The sequence below is a fragment of the Rhinolophus sinicus genome, chromosome 6, assembly GCF_057876585.1.
Source record: "Rhinolophus sinicus isolate RSI-liver-muscle chromosome 6, RSI-T2T, whole genome shotgun sequence".
NCBI lineage: Eukaryota > Metazoa > Chordata > Mammalia > Chiroptera > Rhinolophidae > Rhinolophus > Rhinolophus sinicus.
This window is the reverse complement of record NC_142506.1, coordinates 22,644,074-22,666,589: the sequence shown is the minus strand read 5'-3', so window position 1 is coordinate 22,666,589 and position 22,516 is coordinate 22,644,074. Positions and strand designations below refer to the sequence as shown.

Here is a 22,516-nt window from a genome sequence, read left to right as displayed (position 1 = left end):
ATTTCTTTGGAAAAAAATTGGCGGAACAATAGAATAATATAGACAATATACTCATTACCATTATCTTCTTTTACTTATTAAACCTCTTAGACTATGGGTTTCATATAATTGGAAGAACTGTCACTTGAGTTAAAACATGAAAAGGAAATCCAAAAATTAGATTCCCTGTTACTTCAGATTTAGGTGCATTGTGTTGTAGAAAGCTAAATGTATGTATCTACAGTGGTTTTACATAAGTTAATAGGTAATCATGAAAGCATTTTTTAGAGTCATTGGATTATTAACCATTACCTTTAAAATAGTATCATACTAAGTGTGATGTTACCAGTTCAGAAATGAATACAATTGTGGTTTAAATTGTTTTGAAATGCCCCTTAGCAATACCATTTTATTAATGCCATTTTTGTTGTTTAAGAATAGAAACAGCGCGGCAATGACAATTCTGTGCAGCATGACTAATGATGGTGCACTTCAGCAGGCGATAATCAAAACAGTGTTTTCTAGGATACAAAATTTTCTCTGAGGCTAACATGAGCAGACAGAATTATCTTTCTAACTCTTTTGGATGTCAGAGTATCATAAGGGAAATAATGTGCCGAGGTGAGGTGCTGTGGATGGTAGAGGAGGGAGAGCATGACTATTAGCTGCTGTCCTGAGACCAACTACCGCAATGAGTGCTCTAGTTCATCCACCAACTCCTTTTTTTAACTTTTCCCTCAGAAAGAGGGGCCCATGAGACCCCAGGAGGGGCTACTTCTGAACATGTATGGAGAAGGAGACATGTGCAGTTCCAGGGCTTGACTGTGGTGGCCATGAAAATGCACTGCTCAGATTTCCAGAGAAGAGCATGGTTACCGACAGCCTGTTGCCAGTCCCCAGTATTAATGCTGTCCCATTTCTAAAAGAGGTGGAGCTCTGTCATGGGTGGCTTTTGCTCAGGACTCTCCATCAACCTGGCTGACATTTTCTTAGAACTGAGCTGCAATCAGAGACTTTTTTTGGTTCCTCACCTGATCTTCCTCTTTCCACCTGTTCTTCACAGGTGTCAGATCTGCGTTATGGCCTGAAAGTTCTTCCCACCTTCTCCACATATCTCCTCAGGTTTTTGCCTCCAGTAAATGCTTTGCACATAACTGATATCACAATAACTGCCTGTCTCGGCCCCTGCACCTCAGAAGACTGCAACTAACATAGAGTTTGAGAGAATATCGATAATGTGGTATTGGACGTGCTCATCATGCAATGTGTGTGAATATCTGTAAATATTGAATAGGCAGTTAGATATACAAGTCTGAAGATGCAGGACATGAGAAGAGAGGTCTGGTCTGAAGACTGAGAGGTCTAGTCTGAAGAGTAGACCAAGCATCACTGGTATTCAAACCATTAAACAGGATGACTTTACTGAAGGATCAATGTAAGTAGAGACAAGAAGAGCACTGAGGATTAAGCACCGATTGGCCACTTCAACCAGAAAATATGCATAAACAGTAGCATGCGAGGCAATCGGGAGAGTGTGATGGGCTAGAAGTCAAGTGAAGGAAGTATTTCAAGGAAGTCTGTAAGTAACCTTGTAAATGCCACCAATGGATCAAGGAATATGAAGTCTGAGAATTGATGATTAGGTTTAGCAATGATGGAGTAACTGCTGATCTGGAGAAGAACAGTTGTAGAGGAGATACAGGGGTGGGAGACGGATTTGAGTGGCTTTTCAAGAAATAATTTTTAAAAAGTGAATATAAAAATTGAGAGTGAGTATAGAAAATGCTGTCAAGGAGTTTTGTCATAAAGGCGTTTAGGGAATTGGGTGTCACCGAGAGGATGAAGTAGATTGAAAGAGGTTTTTTTTATCTGTCTGTTTGCTTTTATTTTTAAGATGGGAAAAAATAAATCATGTTTTTATTCTGATAAGATTGATCCAGTAGGAAAAGTGATGGTAGTGTAAGGACAAGCCAAAAACTTTCTGAAGTAATAGTCTAGAGTTGGAGAGAAGAGAGAGGACAATTCAACCTGTATAACAAGAGAAAAGGCAGAATGAATAGGCACAGATGGAGGTAGGTGGATAAATGTGGGTGCTGGACCTTGTAGAAAACCTCTTCTAGCTGATTCTATTTTCTGAGTAAACGTGGAATCACAGGAAGGTGTTAGAGGTTTATATTTATCTAAGGAGAGTGAATAGATTCAGTAATTGCAGTATGACTGCCTAGCAGCATTCAGAACCCATTTGGGGGGTAGGCATGAATGTAAAATGGGAGCAGTCAGCATGCGTTGGTTTTTTTCTGTAACCATGATCAGCTCTTCAGGTAGAGGAACAAGTAGGCACTGGATTGGACCGAATTAGGGTTTCAGTTTTGTCGATTGTAGAGCAGGAAGGAACAGTGGGGTACTGGCATTGAAGGGATAAATAAGGGAGTGATTTTAATATAAGGCAAATGAAAACATGAAAAGATTGTTACTAGGTTACCTCATTACCCCTGAAGACATACCATGGAAGCAATCGCCAGTGCAGTTGATGAGTAATGCTCTCCTAATGTGACATTTTTTTATTCCGTACATCAGAATGGCTGGGAGAGAGGTTTGAGAGTTGTGGATGGGTGCTTTGCAAAGAAAATCAACAAGGGAAGCACTGTAACATATAATTTGTTAACTGATATCTTTTTGGACCTGAACTGAAGGTTTTATAAGACAGAAATATTAATGGCTAATATTTTGAAAGAGCAGGTTCATCATGTTAACAAAATGTATCAGTGGAAATATTTGTCAAAGCAGTAAGCTCACTGATGATACTGTTTTGCTTAGATAACTTGGGTCAGCATATATATTTTCTGCAAGAGCTAGGCAGAAGATTTTAATGACAGTAAGAATTCCACATTGAAACACAGCTCTGAGATTTCTCCCTCAGTTAACTTCTTTGTGCATCTAATACATTGTACTTAATACTAACTTGCATTAAATGATAAATGCAAAACTTCCTTGTATATATAGAAAAAAACAAGAAAAGCACCATCTTGAAAGCACCATTTCACCTCTGAAAATAAGCTGATATTTTTCTTAAGGCATATTAAATCTCTCCGTCCACAAGAAATTGGCTTGTCTGCTACGATGTGAATCTCTACACATAGGTTGTGTGGGAATAATGGAATCTGTAATGTGACCTTTAGGAGTATCATTTTCAGGGTCCAGCAGATTGGAATTCATTCCTGACTCTGTCATCTATGTATGGGCTGTGTGAATGTGGGCAAGTTACTTCATCTTTTTATGCCTCAGTTTTGTAATCTGTATTCCCCCGTCACACCCTTGAATAGAATATTAAATATAAGAGAATAAGACTTGATCTGGTTTAACAAAAAATCTCTAGTGCCCAGCACACAGCTAGGTCCTGAATAAATACTTGTTGAATAAATAAATATATAAACTATATACTTAGAAGAGTACAAGAATAGTAATTATATAATAAAGTTATTTTGAGGATAAGTGACATAATACATGAGGCATACAAAGCACAGTCCTGGATCAGAGTAGCTTCTTACTGGGGAGAGTTCTAGAGAAGCCAGGGTAAGTTTGCCTTCTGTGTCTAACCTCTGTTTGCCCTTCAGACGCGGAATGAGGTTTAGCTAGACCTAGTGGACCTATGTCACGTCCTAGCATCATGAATTGTGTAACAGGGGAAATAGTTATTTTTTTACTATTTCATAATATTTGGGAGAAGTGGAAACAAGCCAAGTGGATAAAACTATTTTAGCATATAATCTAGAACTCATGCCATCAATAAAAATGTTTTCAGAGCTTAAGCATGCATACCAGAAAACTAGAGGTGGCATATATTTCATTGATTTTAAGATGCATATATAAAATTTTTACATATCCCAAATCTGGATGCACTTTACATTCAATGGCATCTTATAATTAATTGATTGGCTTCTCTTTTAATCACTCTCTCTCTTTTCCCTTCCTTCCTTCCTCTCTCTCTCTCTTCCCCCCTTTTACCTCTGTCTCCCTCTCTTTCTCTCTCTCTTTCTTTTGTGTAGTTCATAATATAACAAGGTGTCTTCAGTAGCATTGATAAAATATTGTATAGCCATTTATTATAGCAGTATTTCTCCATGTTTATTTCATATTACCACCCAATCCTTGCAAGAAACCTCTTAGGCATTTTTTTCTCATTTCATACCCCATGAAATTTTAGTACCGTATATATACTCTACATCTGTTTTTTGTATGTGTACATGTGTTTTATGAATAAAAAGAGTTATTTTTGCCCACTAAGAACCAATTTTCTTCCCCTTGGGAACACTATATTACACCCATTGAGAATGCAGGTATTAAAGTGATACTCTGTTTCATTCTTAGTTTTTAAAATCTGATTTACTAGAATATTGGGAAGCATAAACTAATTATTAGATTAAGAGCTTTTGGCTTTAATTATATAACCAAATGTCTAGGAGTTTTATTATCATGAATGATTGTCAAATGCTGTCAAAAATACGTGCGAGGTTTGAACATTTGTTATTTGCCCCAATAGTCAGAAAATTATCCATAACATTTTTTAACAAATAAAAGATCTTCAAGTTCATCCAGTGGTATCATTCAAATGTTCTCATTTTATGAAATAAGACTCTTTCATATATTTAGGATATTCAGTACTTCACCTTTGCATATTCATGATTTTAAAGACATCAATTGAACACTACATAGTAAAGAGATTTTTAAAGCCCATCTAATTTCCATGGAGTGCTATAAGGTATCTGCTTCATACTCCACATAGAGCCCTCAGTGGGGAGGATGAAGTGTGCAGTTCTCAGAGCCTGTTTGCAGCAGTTTTCTCCTGCAGTTTAAGCAGTTTGGGGATTCCCACCTCCAGTAGTAATGATGGGATACAGACCTCAGTCCATTTGTGACCAGTGGTTTGCACCAGAGGGAAGATAGGGACACCATCTGTGATCAACAACTCAGGATTTTCTCTTGTGTAAAGCTAACTGTTGTATTCAACAGCTTCAACTGATGGAGAAAGGGGTGGTTTATTTTACTTGGGGAAATATCTTTAAATAGCAAAGTTGTTCAGTGTGTTCTTAAATGTTCACTTGTCTTTTCTCAGGCTTTTGCAGTTTAACTTTTTTTTTTTTAATTAGTGGTACAAAAAGCTTTTAACATTAGCGATGCACAAAATTTTTAACTTTGTTGAATGTATTGCAATATTATTTTATATTTGGCTATTCAGACATGTATATATTGGCCTAGTTGTATTGGGTTGTGTTAAATGGCTATTTTTGAGATTCAAATGTATCAAAACAATGTGCAGTTATTTGGGATGATATTCTAGTAGACCAAGCAATGTATCAGCAAAAATTCACACAAGTAGTACTCCAAAGAGACTCCTTAGCAGTACACAACCATATCAAGACTTTATCGATCACGTTCGTTTTACACAAGCTTTTATAAACAAAGTGCACGTGAATTCAAAACCAGAAATCATCTCCTCCACTGCTCCTGGTACTTGCTCTTTCTCTGCCTTTTAGTCGCAGCATCTCCATGATGCTCCGGGCGTAGATATCTCTCAAGTTAACGCTGATGTATGAGTCAGTGGCTATATTCTTGGTGAGCTTCTTCAGCGCTTCACGCTGTCTAACAGCTGCTTCCTTGAGCTTTAAGGTGAAATAGCAAGCAGAGAAGCGGTCGTTGATGATAGCAATAGGCAAGGCCAGGACGAGGATTCCCGATAATATGCACATGAAGGCCACGATTTTGCCTGCGGTGGTGTCTGGTCGAATGTCCCCATAGCCCACCGTCGTCATGGATGTTGTGGCCCACCACCATGCACAAGGGACACTTGTGAAGGTCGTGTCAGGAATGCTTTGCTCAGCAAAATATTCCACAGTTGAGAATATAGAAATTCCCACAGACAGAAATAGGAGCAGTAGGCCGACTTCTTCATAACACTGGGTGATTGTCATCCCAAGTGAGCGTAACCCTAGAATAGAACAACTGCTGTCAGTCACTGGCACCCCTCCCCTCCTCCTCCCTCCTTCTCTCTTTCCCTGCTATCCACCCACAAACATGCATTTCACATCTAATATGTCTCCAGCTTTAGGCAATGTTCTGGGGATGCAGCGATGACTAATCAATCTTTGTCTTCAGGAAGCTTATAGTCTCGTGGATGAAGCCGGATTGAGAAGGATAGAAAGAAATATAGTTAGATTCATTCACTCACTTATGTATTTATTAAACACCTACTACTTATACAAAAAAAATGATGAAAGATGAAATTAAAAAGCAGGCAGGGGATATGTGATAGGAATTTGTACTTGAGACTATACAATAGGAGGTCTTTGCAGTGTTCCCTGGGAAGTGCTCACTTGGTCAGACCTGCATTTCAATGCATCAGTTCAGCACACTTTTCTAGTGCCAATTTTATGCTATCTCCTTACATTTGATGCATCTGTTTTTCTCACCCTCCCAATAAAGTTTAACACGATGAAGGTATCATTATCTGAATGCCAGAGGTAGTATTGAACGTATACCATGAGAATGAGTGGAGCAGCAGAAGCAAGTTAGGCATCAGTGACAAAATTGACATGAGAACATCATATGTACATTCAGGGGACATTCTGAGGGGTCTATCAAGAGGGGTTCCTGAACTCCCATGACACCCATTGAAATTCTCGTCCTTAATACCAAAGCTATAGAGGAATATCTTCCTTGAGTATCTAGAATTTCTGCCTTCCTGTAAGGTGGTAGACCTGAATACAGAATCTTCCTCCATGGATGGGAATGGAGGACTGGAGTCACTGGGAAACTCCTGGTGAGGCACTGGTGGGTTCCCCATTGCTGTTCTGAGGATACCCACTAGAGTCCATTCCAATATCTGAAGAGATGAAGTCCTAGGGAGAGTAAGATGTGTCCATAATGGGTCTGTGATTTGGTAAGGTATCTTCTCTAACACTAGAGGGATACTACTTAATGCGTGTCCACATTTTGAAGTCATATCAACCTGATGTCGCAACGATACTGTCTCTGAAATCCAAAGCAATACCACTTAGAATCATTTAAAAGTTTTTATTCACTCACAAGAGACTCCTGGAAATGCATTCAAATATTATTTGTTCTCTCATTATGTTGAATTCTGTTCTTAAAATTTTGAGATATTCTTGAATTATTTACCAGTGATTTTTACAGATCGATAAATATAAATTTTGAGGTTTAACTTCAAAAAAAAAATTAGAATATCTTTAGAATACCTTTTAGGAAACTGACCTTGATGAGTCTGTCTGTAGTGAGTTGCATTTCTGAAATAAATTGACAGTATATGAGGAAAAGCATATTGTTTGGGGAGACTGTACATTTCAAGATGAGATCTTGTCAACAGTTTTGTAAAGAGACAAAGGTCTGAATTTCTGCCTGTTACATCTATTAACTCCGATCATCCTCAAAAACAATGAGATGATATTGTAATTGCTATTCCTCTATAGATGAGGTGTAGCATCTCTAGTACAAAGCTACAGAGCCAGGATTTAAACCTAAGCTGCTTGGATCACCATTGTCCCTGTGTTATTGTATAATACCTCTCAACTTATAGTTATTAGATGGGGAAATATGTCATCTATGTTATGTTTTGCTAAGTGTAATTCTTGAGATAAAACTCAAATATTTGTGCATGTTCATAGCTTTCCAATAAATTGAGGCTTTATTAATACTGTGTACTGACTGCTTTAGAACGGAAAAACCCTTTGAAGAGGTGACATTGTGGAAATTACTGTTATTTTCTTTTTCCTTTCTTTTGGGAAAAAAATGTAGTCTTCACTGGGTGTTTTTAAATTGAATACTGTGAAGAGTTTATAAATACTAGAAGAAAGCATCCTATTATGAGTGTCAGAAAACAAAGAGTACTTGTAAAAGTTGTTGGAAACCCCATTATCAAATCCCTGGTATGTGAGACTAACAAGGCAAATATGTGGCCAAAATTATATTAGGATAAGTTCTAATTACCTAAGAGATGTGGGGGGAAATCTGAGGACAATTTCTCTCTATATTTATAAGGAGAGACAGCTACCATTAACTTCTTTTAGGTGACCAGGGAGGCACATATCTAGGGAAATAAGGTAGGGATAGGACTCACTAGCCAAATTATTTTTATTCATATGTATTGCATTAATATGTATGATTTTAATATGGTATCCTACACCACTGTTTTTCCAAGTGTGGTCCCAGAACTATCTACATCACAATGACTTACTTCTGAGCTTGTTGAAATGTATGCTCCTGGATCCAACCCCAAATACTAAAATCTGCCTCTTTATGGATTGGGGCTCAGAATTTGCATTTTAACAAGATTTTTACGGGATTCCTCTTGTCATTAAAGTCTAACATAAGGTAACACATAGGTACTCCAGAATATGCAACAGCTGCAGGGCCGGCCACTGAAAATCACTGCCCTAGGAGAGGCAAGGGTCATCTTTAATGGATTTGTGTAATTTCCTCTGACGTTGACTCAAATTTTATGCACAGTTGTGCTGCGTGGAGATTTTTCTAAGGAGAGTGTTCATTAGACTATCAAGGCTTTATGATATACACGAAAAGCTAAGGGATTCTTGTTACCAATTCTCTCATGCATCCCAGACCAGGAACAAGAAAATTCTCAGATACTAAAGCATTTAATTAGTGTCTTCTGCTTTCTTCCAGAGAAAATATTTCCACTGTTTCTTCAAAAATGATGGGAAAGCCACTAGTGCTGGGTCGTCTCTCTTTCTGCATAATAGCTAGAGAAGCCTCTGGAGGACTGATTTTCTCTTCTGCCAAGGAACATGTGTGGTAAGCACTTTCTTGGACACAGAAGAGAAACTGGCTCGTGTCCCTATATATCATATATAATTGATGCATATCTTTTTTATGTGCTGTTTATGCATATTTTATCTGGAAACGTCTAGAGGCAGAGTGACTTTATGCATATTTTATCTGAAACCTTCTAGAGGCAGAGTGACTTTAATTTTTGTACACATTCTGGGCCCGGGGTTAAACAAGTTGAGGTTAACAAATGGTCAAATTAATTCTCAAATGCCTAATGGAGACAAAGCGTGAGAAGCATGGTCTCCTCTATACCTGCAATAACAACTTTGATACACTTTTTGGAGTTCGTGGTTGGGTAAAATATGGGAATTGGTAATTCTGAGTATCAATCCAGAGCTGTCCTTGGGTTGTGGTCAAAGCACTAATGTTTACAAGCAATGGCAAATTCAAAGAAAATGAGATAGCAAAATGAGATCTGAATACCTGTGGAATGTCTGCCGAGCTTTAGCATGCGCAGAGCCCTGAGCAGCCTCAGAACCTGGACGATACGCCCCACGTTTTCCAGCTCTTGTGTAGACTCTCTCCCACTCAGGCTCTCTACCAGTAGAGTGATGTAGAAGGGCAAGATGGCAAGCAGGTCTATGATGTTCGGCACCTTCCTCAGGAAGCGGCACCTGTCCCGCACGCACAAGAAGCGCAGGACAAACTCCCCGGTGAACCAGCTAATGCATATGTACTCCAGGATTTCCAGCAGCTGCAAGTCCAGCCAGCTTAACTCAGCTGACATCAGGGCCATGTTGATGATGGACACCACCACGAAGATGATGGAGATGACCCCAAAGATTCGGGCAGCTGTGGAAGACCCCGGTTTCTCCAGGATGTCCCAGAGCTTCTGGCGGACTGTGGGACAAGGTCCTTGGGAGAAGTCCTGCTCACTCTCGTGTTGACTTTCCTGGTCTTCTGTGTCCTTCTTAAAGTCTAAAGTTTCACTCAGCTCCTTTCTTCTGAAGTATCTTTTAGGAAAGACAACTTGGTGATTAGTCTTTTTTTAAAAAAAAATAAATACAGAAGTAAACAGAGAATTAAACTTGGCAGCGAGGTCATGCTTTTTATTTCAGTCAAATGCAGAAAATGTCCATTCATATTTTACTCTTGCCCACAGTGTTCTAAATTTCTCATTTAAGCTCATTATTTTTAAAATGACACTTCTGTGGTAGTTTATACAAAAAGATTTATACATAGCAAAGCTACTTTAGATTAATGTATTTTATTATCCATTTTCTTGTAGCAAGAAGTTTGTCATATAGAATTGTGTGTGTGTGTGTGTGTGTGTGTGTGATGGAAAGGTATTCATGAAGAATTGGTAGTAACAGAAAGATAATAGCACAGTCATTATCAAAGTCAAGGAATCAAGTTTCTCTCTTCTGTATTTAAAGCACTGTCCATCCAACTTTTTAATATGAGTGTCCTAGGTTTGATAAATGATAATGCTCCAACTCTGAAACCTTCATCCCTATACCTACCAGTCCATCTTTTGGAGCATAGCTTTTCTGACTCATTTATTCAATCACCGACTATTTATTGCAGGCCTGATCTCGCTTGCCTTATAAATGAACTGGCTGATGTACAGTCACTCAAAAAAGGATTACGTTCAAAACTTTCCAATCACAAGTTGGCTTTGACGCGTTCCACCCCCATCCCACCCCACCTTCCAAAAGTGGCCACAGGGATTCTTAGGCCCGGGTTCTGGAGACCTGTGCAAAGACCCAAATCTTTCCCTTTGTCGCCCTCTCTGCACTGAGACCGCCTCCCCGCCCAGCCACCGCGCGCCTCGCCTGTACCTGTCCCTGCAGCAGGAGTCGATGCTGAGCTCGTCGATGCCCCAGTACTGGATCTCCTGAAGGAAAGAGAGAGCGCACAGCTGTTCCATGACATGCAAGCGGCCGGTGCGGTAGTAATGCAGGACGTATCGGAATGCTTGCGAGCTGCGGTCGAAGAAGTATTCGTTGTCCACGGGATTGGCATCGTCGCAGAGCTCCAGGGGGCTGGGTGCGGCGGCCAGGGCTCCGGGGCGCCGGTACGAAGCCACTACCACCGCCAGCTTGCCAAGGCGCGTGTGCGGGAAGCAAGACAGCACCTGCTGCGAAAGCACGAAGCGGCTGCCGCCCACATTGACCGTGAAGCAGTCCCCGATCGCCAGGGGCTCCCCTTCGCCCTCGCTGCAGAAGACGCTGGAGTCCAGCGAGGTCAAAGAGCCGCTGTCCAGCGGCGAGTCCAGCAGCGCCCGGCCGCGGGGAAGCAGCTCCATCCCAGAGGCTGCTGCGTGGGGGCGCCAGAAAGTTGGGGGCGCACCAGAAGCCATACCGCGAGGTCGGTGGCACGGTCCCAGGTGGCGGCCGGGATTTCCCGGGCTCCCGAGGGGAGTGCCTCCCACCCGCGCACCACTACTCTCTCCACCCCTGTGCTCGCGCCTCCTCCCGCCGCGAGGGAGCTGCGAGTGAGCGGAAGCAGCGTCCAAGTGCGGGAGAGCGGAGGGTGGGATGACAAGGGGGGGTCGCGCGCAGGGAAACGCTCAGGTGCGGTCCAAGCCGAGGACTACACAGGGCACACTGCTGGTTGCCGTAGCCCAGCCCGGACCTACACACCCCTCTCCCAACTTTGTAATGGAGATCTCCAGCCTGGGAGGTGTAAGGATTGAAAGCCTGGCTACTTGGGAGATGGAGCGGGTGGGGAGGGGGTAGGGAGGTCTAGAGCGGGGGAGGAGGACTCCTGGCTGAATGCAAGCGAGAGGATGACAAACTCACTCCTGCACGTAGGAGGCCAAAACGGAAAGTTCAGAAAGCAGAGGAAGTGGTAACCGGGTCTGAGTCCCTTCAACTTGAAGATATATATCCCTTTCTCTTCTTTTACTGCAGTGGCTTCATCGGCCTCCCCGGGACGGTTCGCTGGGGGTATGAGCACGTGGGGGAGGGTGCTCCGAGGGAAGGGACAGCGTCATTCGCTCCCATTCACTTTCATCCTATTCTGATTGTCGTTCACGCTCCATTTTCTTCTCTCTCCTCCGTTAGGTTTTGACCTCCTGGTTGTAAAATAAGGATAATTAATGATGACTTTTACTTAAAGTCTCAGTGAATCACGGAGAACTAGGGGTGACCATTGCCAGCTCCCGCCGCGTGTCAAGGCACTTTGCGCCTTTCGGTTTAGCCATTTCTGTCCCTGCAAGTTTCCCGAGGAGCAGATATTCTGAGCGCGCTCACCGGCACACAGTGGAGCTGTCATTTCAGGAGAGGGGAAAGCAACAAAAAGACAAGGAATAGAACAGGCGTGGGCTGGGCCAGGAGTTTAAATAGTAATGACGCCTCAGTAAAGGAGAAACCGAGCACAGCGCCCAGGTGAGACGAGAAATGTACCCATGGGCCCCTGGGAGCGGCGCTTCGACCAACCTGTTGGATACCCGAGGGTGTGGGGTGGAGGGTAGGGTGACTCACCTGAGGCTTAGGTCACATCTGGACTCCGCTCAGTGGGCGCAGGTGGTTACGTAGCCTTTGTTTGATTCTCCTGGTCTACACGTGAGGTCTGACTTGACAGGTCCTGGAGGAAAACTGCTCGCAGCTGAGCTCTTCGCTGGCGCTAGTTCCCTCGCCTCGCCTCGTCTCCACCCTCCAACCCGCTCCGTCCCCTTGGCTACAGCCGAGAGTGGCCGCCCCCGCCTGCGCTCGCGGCGAGCCATTCCGGGTCTCCAGCACCAGCTGTGAGGAATGCAGGGAGCAGGGAGAGGTGAGATGGGAGGAGGAAGTGAGGTTTTGGGTAACTGAATATTATATTCATCCTGAAGACACTTTAAGAATTATTGTATTAGATTCCTGTTTCCCTGAATCCATGTGCTCCCAAATTCAGGGAACAAAAATAACAAAATTTTCAAGTTGCATAAGTCTGCTAAACTCAGGCAGTTATATTAACTGCTTTGTGTGGTGTGGTTCAATGTTTTCTCATTGCTTCCAGCAAGCATCTGGGAATTCTACGTTTTTCAGAAGTCTTTGCAAGAGAGAGTGACCTGCACTCATCTCTTTTTCCCCCTGGTAAGTAGTTTTAGAAAGTACATATAAAGAGATGAGCAGGTAGCTTGATACAGTCAATAGGGAGAACTTTTTCATAGATTCCCTTGAAATGTTCTGGCACTGCCAACTGGCCTGTGCGACCTCCAGTTGTCATTTACTTCATGGGCCTCAATGCCTTCCTTCGTAAAATTTCAGGTTTTAATTAAAAAAACCCAACATTTATTGGGTGCTTATTTTATGTCAGGAAGTTTTAGGCCATTCACTCATTCAGTACCTTATTTGATCCTAATAACAATACTATGAGTAATAGTAGACCCATTTTACAGAAAGGGAAACCGAGGCACAGAGAAATTAAGTGATTTACAGTGTGTCACGGTCTAAATTCAAACCCTGGACTAATTGTCAGAGGCTGCCCTCATAAACACAATGCTTGGAACATATCACTTTTGTGTGATTTTAAAATAAAGCAAAGTACGGTTGCTTTTATTTATGTATTTATTTATTATTGCAAGTTTCTAAAGAAGGGCAGGAGTTTAATAGTGTATTTTCCCTGATCTTTCAACAAATGTTTATCGAGTGTCCATTTTCTACAAGGCACTATTCTTGGTTCTTGGATCTAGGTGCTATATCCGTGAAGAAAATAGAGACAATCCCTGTCCTTGTGAACCTAACATTTTTCCTGTAAAAATATAAGAGCCACTACAGTGAAATTTGAAAAAAAAGTATAGTATTTATAGGTTATAAGTCTTTTGACTTATTTGGTTACCTCTTACCTCTATAAAGAATTGTTCCATACAGAACACATAGAAGAGTTAAAGTTATCCTGGTAAATAGTTCATCGTTATGTTTAGGGACTGTATTATTAAATTGTTTTAAGGTAGCAGAGCTGTCCCTTAAACAGAGAGAACAATTCCCCCAATATCTTAATTATAGATTACATGGGCATTAAAAAAGGCAAGAGTCCACAGTTCTGTTAAGCCTTATTCATACCTTAGTGTGAATAACTTTAATTAAATGATTAGCAATAAATTCTACCTGAGGTTTACACATTGTGCTGAAGAAGGAGGAAAACTTGCAGAGGAGAGTGACAGCTTTGGGTGAGAAGGGAGATCTCAGACAGGTAACCAGAGGTAAAGAAAGGTGACTGAGGCTTGCCGGTCTCCTGTACTGCCACTTCCGTTGTAATTAGTGGTGTCCTGTAGAAGTCATTATACTAATAACCACCCTTTAAGTATGAGGCCCAAGCTAAGCAATTGATCGCATCACAAGGATCCCATCAAGTAAGTATTGTTTGTCATCCTTAGTTACACATCTCAACTCAGAGGCTCACAGGCGCTAAGTAACTTTCCCAGTTACACAGTGAACAGGTGAAGGGGTATATGAAGCAATGAAACTCAAGTCTTTCTGACTCCACATTTCATTTCAATGGCTAGGAGCCTAAAATTTTCAGTTGGGCTTCACTTATGATTAAAACAATTTTTCCACTAATTATAATAATCCTAACTAGAGAAATGGTGACAACTTAGCTGTATATAAATACAAATGACCCATTTTATAATACGGAATCTCTTGGTTAATAAAAATCCCTACCTTCTAACCTGTCCAATTCCTTTAATCTACTGTCTCTCCTCATTCATTAATTGGCCAGATTTGAGTCAGAGAGCCTAATACAGAGGAGATGGTAAATCAGAGGGGAAATAAGTCCATTCAAAGGCTATCCTTCCTGGTCCCTGATCTTGACCTGAGATATACCCTGAAGTATGCCAAGAAGTGAAAGGAGACTGATGCTAAGTAGTTGGGAGTGGTGAGGTGTTGCTTTTGATTTCATTCCTACATAGCATGGGAGGAATGTGATTAACATGTAGGAGGTAGCACAGTACTGAAATGTGAAAACTCGACAATCTGATGGTTTTGGGTATATTTCCCTAGTCATCAAATATTATATTCAGGTGATTTTCCATGAACAATCTTGTTATGAAATGCTCTACTGGTATTTCGCTTTATCTAGCAAGTCTTCCAAATATCAAATTGACTAGTCTCTAGGTGCAACTAGTGTTTTTAATTCTTCCAATTTTTATGAATATTTCTAAATTCATTAATGAACAGCATGCATTCCTTTCTTCCACTGTCTTTTTTCTTTTCTTTTTTTTTAAATAAATTTCAGGTGTACAAAACAACATAGGGATTAGACATTTACCGCACAAAGTGATAACCCCAGCAAGTCTACTGCCCATCTGACACTATACGTAGCTATTACAATACCACTGACTATATTCCCTATGCTTTCGTATGTTACATCCCATGACTATATATTTTTAAAATTATAGTTGACATTTAATATGATTTTATATTAGTTTCAGGTGTATAGTGCAGTGGTTAGGCATCTATATAATTTATGAAGTGATCCCTCTAAGTCTAGTACCCATCTGACACTATACACAGTTTTTACAATATATTGACTATATGCCTCATACTGTACTTCATATCCCCATGATTATATTGTAATTACCAATTTGTGCTTCTTAATCTCTTTACCTTTATCACCCATCCTCCAACCCCCTCCCATCCAGCAACTGTCAGTTTACTCTCTGTATTTATAAGTCTATTTCAGTTTTGTTTGTTCATTTATTCTGTTCTTTAGATTCCACATATAAGTGAGATCATATGGTATTTGTTTTTCTCAGTTTGACTTAGTTCACTTATCATAATATCCTCTAGGTCCATCCATATTGTTGCAAATAGTAAGATTTTATTCTTTTTTATAACAGAATAATACTCCATTGTGTATATGTACCAAAATATTTTTCTCCAGTTGTCTACTGGGGGACTTTTCGGTTGTTTCTATGTATTGGCTATTGTGAATAGCACTTCAGTAAACATAGAGGTGCATATATCTTTTAGAATTAGTGTTTTGGATTTCTTTGGATAAATACCCAGGAGTGGAATTGCTGGGTCATAAGGTAGTTCTATTTTTAATTTTTTGAGGAGCTTCCGTATTGTTTTCCATAGTGGCTGCACCAATTCATAATCCCACCAGCAGTGCACAAACATTCCCTTTTCTCCACATCCTCATCAAGACTTGTTTGTTGATTTATTTATGATAGCCATTCTAACAGGTATGAGGTGATATCTCAATGTAGCTTTTATTTGTATTTCTCTGATGATTGGTGACATTGAGCATCTTTTCATATGCCTGCTGCCCATGTGTATGTCCCCTGGAGAAATGTCTATTCAGGTCCTTTTCACATTTTTCAGTTTGATTGTTTTTATTTGGTGTTGTCATATGAAATTTTATAAATTTTGTATATTAACCCCTTATCAGATGCAAATATCTTCTCCCATTTAGGAGGATATCTTTTCCTTCTGTTGATAGTTTCCTTTGCTTTGCAAAGCCTTTTTAGTTTGATGTAGTGCCATTTGTTTATTTTTTCTTTTGTTTTCCTTGACTGAGGAGATATGTCAGTAAAAATATTACTAAGAGTAATGTCTGAAAGTTTACTTCCTATATTTTCTTCTAGGAGTTTTATGGTTTGGGGTCTTACATTTAAGTCTTAATTCATTTTTAGTTTATTCTTGTATATGGTGTAAGAAGGTGGTCCAGTTTCTTTTATTTATTTATTTTTGGGGGCATGCGTCTGTCCAGTTTTCCCAGCACCATTTATTGATTAGACTTTCTTTACCCCAATGTATATTCTTGCTTCTGTTGTCATAGATTAAATAACCATATAGGCATGGATTTATTTCTGAACTCTCTATTGTTCTATTGATCTATGTGTCTGTTTTTATGTCAATACCATGCTGTTTTAATTACTATGGCCTTGTAGTATAATTTGATATCAGTTAGCATGGTACCTCTAGCTTTGTTCTTCTTTCTCAGTATTGCCATGGGTATTCAGGGTCTTCTATGATTCCACATAAATTTTAAGCTTATATTTTTCTAGTTCTGTGAAAAATGCCATTGGTATTTTGATAGCGATTGCATTGAATCTATACATTGCTTTGGGTAATATGCACATTTTAACTGTATTAATTCATCCTATCCATGAACATGGTATATGTTTCCATTTATTTGTATCTTCTTTAATTTATCTCTTCAATAGTTTATAATTTTCTGTGTACAGGTCTTTTACTTCCCTGGTTAAATTTATTCCCAGGTATTTGATTTTACTGATGCAATTGTAAATGGGATTTTTAAAAAAATTTCTCTTCCTGATAGTTCATTATTGGTGTGTGAAAATGCAACCTATTTCTGAATATTAATATTGTATCCTGCTGATAAATTCATTTATAAATTCAAAAAGTTTTTTGGTGGAATCTTTGGGGTTCTCTATATCTATTATCATGTCATCTGCAAATAATGAGAGTTTTCCTCCTTCCTTTCCAATTTAGATACCTTTTATTTGTTTTTCTTGTCTGATTTCTGTGGCTACGATTTCCTGTACTATGTTGAATAAAAGTGGTAAAAGTGGACATCCTTGTTTTGTTCATGATCTTAAGGAGAATATATTTAGCTTTTTCCCATTGTGTATAACATTAGCTGTGGGTTTATCATATATGATCTTTATTATATTGAGATATGTTCCTTTTATTCCTACTTTGCTGAGAGTTTTTATCATAAATGGATACTGGATTTTGTCAAACACTTTTTCTGCATCTATTGATGTGACTGTGTGATTTTTATTTTTCATTTTGTTTATGTGGTGTATCACATTAATTGATTTGCAGATATTGAAGCAACCTTGCATTCCTGGAGTGACTTCCATTTGATCATGGTGTATGGTTATTTCCGTGTATTGCTGAATTCAGTTTGTTAATGTTTTGTTGAGGACTTTTGCATCTATGTTCATTAGGGATATCAGCCTATAGTGTTTTTTTGTTGTTGTTGTTGTTTTTTGTTTTTGTTTTTGTTTTTTGTAATGTCTTTGCCTGGTTTTGAAATCATGGTAATGGTGGCCTCATAAAATGAAATTGGGAGCCTTCCCTCTTGTTGAATGTTTGGGAGAAGTTTGAGAAGATTGGGAGGTAATTCATTTTTGAATGTTTGGTAAAATTCATCTGTGAAGCCACCTGGTACAAGACTTTTGTTTTTTGGGATCTTGTAGATTACTGATTCAGTTTCATTGGTGTTAATTGTTCAGTTCAGATTTTCCGTTTCTTCTTGATTCAGCCTTGGAAGATTATATACTTCTAGCAATTTATCCATTTCTTTCATATGGTCCAATTTGTTGCCATATTGTTGCTCACAGTATTTTGTTACTTAGTTTTATTTATTTTTTAATATTTCTTTGGTGTCAATGCAGTCGTTTTTAAATTGGATTAAAACAAAATCACAGCATTCTTTAAATGTCTCTCTTTATGACAATTATGAAATAGAAGTTAAAAGTCATTTGAGTGCATTAGAAATTCCTATTAAAAATCTAGAGCATTTTATTTAGGTTTTTGAAAAAATATTTATATTAATAGTATATTCTGCTTTTCTGTGATTTACTTAAATATGTTATGATGTTTCTATGAAATTATTGTAATCTTTTATATGAACATTTAAAAATGATTATGCATACCGGGGTACATAATTATGAATCATTGAAATATTTTTAGGAAAATGTACATACCTTATTTACTTATATCTAAAAATACTACAACTTTACATTTATTAAAAACATTAAATAGGGGAAATATAGTAAGTGAATAATTTTGAATAAAGGGCTTTATAGAATTCAACTTGATTGAGCACTACCCTTTCATTTTCAGTCTTCTTGCTGTAGACTCATATGTTTATGCTCAAGTCCCTTTAATTTTTATCGTTCATTAACAATGGGGACCATATTTCATGTGAAGTGTGAATGCCTATCATTGACTCCATGTTTGATTCCATAGAGGCTGATGACTGGGTCAGCTAATTGTAATGATGTTTAAAAATGCCTTTAGGTATGAACAAAATGACTTTGTCCCCTTTCCCTTCATTGTGTTTGGATATGTTTAAAGGTAAAGGAAAACCTAAAAATTTCTATCTATTCATCTTTTATGTGCCTTCTAGGTGCTTGGAATAAATCCTCACAACTTTATAACAGCCCACTCTAATGCAGAATTTAGCTTAATGTAGGCTTGTTCTGGATTCTTTCCAAGGGGAGGCAATTATCTTTGGAAGTACCTAAAAACTCATTTTTATAGCCTAGTTTGCTAAAGAGATCATGGGATGGGTTGATGTTGCTGATGATGAGGATAAGAATATGATAATAATAGCTGCTACTTTTACCTATTCAACCTCTGCTCTGTCTTTTATTAGCTGTGTGACATTAACAAGTTCCTTTAGCCCTTAAGTTTCATTTTCCTTATCTATAAAATAGGGGTAACAACAGTACTTACCTTATGTTATTACTTTAAAATTAAATGAGATAATCTATGTAAATGTTTAGTGCAGTGTCATTATTCTTGTTGTCCTTTTATTATAATTACATTTCAGGGATGTTTTTCTGACACCTCGCTTACTGAGCACTCACTATGTGATAGGTACTGTGTTAGGAACTTATCTCATTTCATTTATAATTTACATTACTCTACTAGGAGACTATTATTATTATTATTATTATTATTATTATTATTATTTTTTATAGTTGAGAAAGCAGGACCACAGTGTTTAAATAACTTCTCAAATGTCATCTGATAGTTGATAAAGAATAGAACGTGTTTGACTCAAAGCCTTTGAAGGTCATTAGTATGAAAATAATGTGATGATGAGTGATCATCATTAGAAATGTTCTTCTCCACTTTAAAAATCCTTTTATAAAGAGAAAATTTCTATTCTATTCTGCAAATAATTGAGATCTCTATAACTCATAGGTCATGACCAGTACATTGCCTGTGATTTCGCATTTTAATAAATTAAATCTTTCTTCTAACCATGGTAAAGGAGATAGTTGATTGGATCGGTCATTAAATGATTCTCACTATGGCATTATGATTTGCAAAAGACATAGTCGAACTTTTCCTGAGTTACCAAGAAAATGTGTAGAATCAGGCTCTTATTGTTCACTAGATTAACTCCTACAATTACACTGAAATCCAACATTTATAAACAAGATTAGAAGCAGTGGAGCAAAAGCAGGGCAAGTGCTCTGCTCATCATGTTCTGTAAGCTGTTAAGTTAACCCAAGACTGAATTTGAAAATACCAATTAAATCTTTTTTACCCAGCTCTGTTGAATTTCCTTCTGTTGATAGAGAGGTTGAGTCATACGGAACCATGAAAAACGGCTTCACATCAAGTATATGTGATTTATTAATATGAGGAGTAAAATTGCACTTAGACTCATCTTTATTCTATTCAAGTGCTTTCTTTCGTTATCAAGGAATTCAGTAAACTTGAATTTCATCCTGTAACTGGAAGACAGGTAATCTTTGCACTCCACGTGTGTTAAAAGGGTTTTTATGTTGCATTTCCATGATCTTCCTGGAATCAACTCAAAATTGGAAAGTTTTTCAATTAGTAAATATTTATAGAAATGTAACTTGTAAGCTTTGGGTGGTAGAGATATATATATATATATATACATATATATATATATATATATATATATATATATATATATACACATATACATACATACACATATACATATATATACACAGACACATATACATTATGTCATACATATGAATATAGACATAACATACATGAAAAACTAACAATGTAGTAAAATTTACAATAAATTCTATGTCAATGGATCACATTTTTATTACCTTATGCAAGAAAACTAGTGAGCAATCAGAAGCAATATAAGGAAAATATTATTTTGTTAACTGGATTGTGAACCTGTATAGAAGAACATTTGTCATTCTAATCTCAGTTTAAGCACATCGAACAACATTTATTTAAATAAATAGTTTATATATTAATCCACTGCACACAAATGGGATTAAACCCAATTCTTTTTCAGTTCAAAATCACTGCTTTTACCCTTAACTATATGTTCCACTTGTACTGTTTACACTGGTTTGAAAGAATGGAAAAACGGGTTTTCTGTTAGTACACATTAATTTGGTTGATTTGGAAAAAGAGCCTTGGATCAGTGCATGTATTCCAGAGTATATTTCCTCTATACAGTACAATTATATTGGTGGGAACTGAACATAAAAGTTTGTCATTTTTTTCAACATGAAAAACAGCAGTGAACCATATGGCTTCTCGTTTACAGCATTGCGTCTGATTGACAGCTCAGTTAGAGACCCAGACTCCCAATTCTCCCACAAACAGATTTCTTAGAAATCTAAACCAAATGGGAATCCAGAGGGAAGTCAAAGCATTTGTCCTGCTTTTTTGAAAAAAAAATTTTACTATAAGGTCAAACTTATTCATTTTAGTACCTGGGAATATTTTATTTTTATGACAGCAGCGGGAAATAGCTAGTTCAGCACCACTTATGATATTTTAAATGAAAATAAGTCTCAAATAATTTGTGGAAGGAGAGAAATAAAATAAATAGGGATTTTAAAATGAATTTAGGAAATCATTGACTTAGTAATAATTCAGAATTTTACAATGACTCTAGGCCATGTGTGTTTTACTTTTGATAGCAGAAGCTTATGAAAAATCAAAAGAATTACTGACTGTGTGAAAGTTTGGAGACTAGCAAGCAGTTTTATGGATAAATATGGGTTGATATGTATGTACAGAGTAGGTATGCTAATTTGAGTTTCTCAAAAAGTAAGCCAAAAATATACTAGAATTGTTTCCTCCTTTGATATTGCTCAATAAATAGGGAAATATCACAGATATTTTTCAACTAAATTTCAAAAAGACTATGCTCAGTCTTTTAGATTTTTGTCAGCCTCTATGCCTCACTCAGACGGGTAGGGTATGGCCCTGGCAGATCGGTTTCTCCTGTGTAGTTCAAGTGATAACCGTTGATTCATCACTGGCTAGTAGGAGGCTTTCTGGACTAATGATGTCGGTGTGATTGGCTAGAGGCCATTCTTGGGCCATTGCCTTCTGTTTCTCTAAGCTGTGCCTCATTTTTCTTTTTCCCTTTGCCAAGTTATAAATGGATATTCTGGCCTCTCTAGCCCTTCATCTCTGTCTCTTTGTAGTGCATGAAACCAATTCTGGTTTATCTGTCCTAGGTTTATCTGTCTATAACCTTCTACTGTTACTTCCACATAATCACATCTATTTTAAGGTAGAAGAAGCTGGGTAAGGGGTCCCCCTTAGAAAGCTTGCGGCTTTTCACTAAAACAAATGATGTCATGTTCCTGGGCTCTCTCATACCTCCTGAAAGTTTCTCCAAGTCCTTCCCGAACCTACTGGGAATATAGGTTCCCAGTATTTATGTGGGATATAGAAATCCCAAAGCTGATCCATTTGACGTTCCTATCTATCCGTGTAGTACTTCCTCTTGAAAGAGAATTTTGGAAATGAGGTCACGGTGGTGGTGGAAGGAGGGGGTTTGCTTTTACCTGTCATAGTGGTTGGAGAATATTATTGACAATTACACCCTAGGAGCCAGACATGCTAACTATCCTTTTACATGTGGGCAGTAAAAAAAATTGCTATTCCAAATTGCTAGTAGTGCTCCCATGAGAAACACTGCTCTAGGGTACAGATTCCTCAGATTCTAGGGAAGGAGGCTTCACAGCCTCGCCATGGTCTGGAATAACAGATACAATACCATGCTAATTATCTAA

The 22,516-nt window shown here is 38.3% G+C and overlaps 2 protein-coding genes across 3 annotated transcripts in view; one reads left to right on the top strand and one right to left on the bottom strand.

Moving 5' to 3' along the window:
- The window catches only part of LOC109457602 (uncharacterized), a 182,385-nt gene extending 177,154 nt beyond the window's left edge, over positions 1–5,231 (top strand). Inside the window, exon 6 of the mRNA XM_088799299.1 lies at positions 1,043–5,231. Within this exon, the coding sequence (XP_088655425.1) occupies positions 1,043–1,137 (95 nt within the window). The 3' untranslated portion in view covers positions 1,138–5,231. The remainder of the gene's footprint in view (positions 1–1,042) is intronic.
- Positions 5,232–5,373: 142 nt separating this feature from the next.
- KCNV1 (potassium voltage-gated channel modifier subfamily V member 1) lies at positions 5,374–12,971 on the bottom strand. Of its 2 annotated transcripts, XM_074316750.2 has the most exons (5): positions 12,267–12,971; positions 10,620–11,857; positions 9,262–9,791; positions 7,233–7,280; positions 5,374–5,965 (listed from the first exon to the last, which is right to left on the bottom strand). In XM_074316750.2, exons 2-5 carry the CDS (start codon positions 11,138–11,140, stop codon positions 5,454–5,456), a joined length of 1,611 nt encoding a protein of 536 aa, XP_074172851.2. In that variant the 5' UTR covers positions 11,141–11,857; positions 12,267–12,971; the 3' UTR covers positions 5,374–5,453. The 2 variants fall into 2 exon arrangements, with proteins under 2 accessions (XP_074172851.2, XP_019606147.2); XM_019750588.3 differs by lacking the exon at positions 7,233–7,280 and having other exon boundaries at positions 12,267–12,964.
- Positions 12,972–22,516: the final 9,545 nt, after the last annotated feature.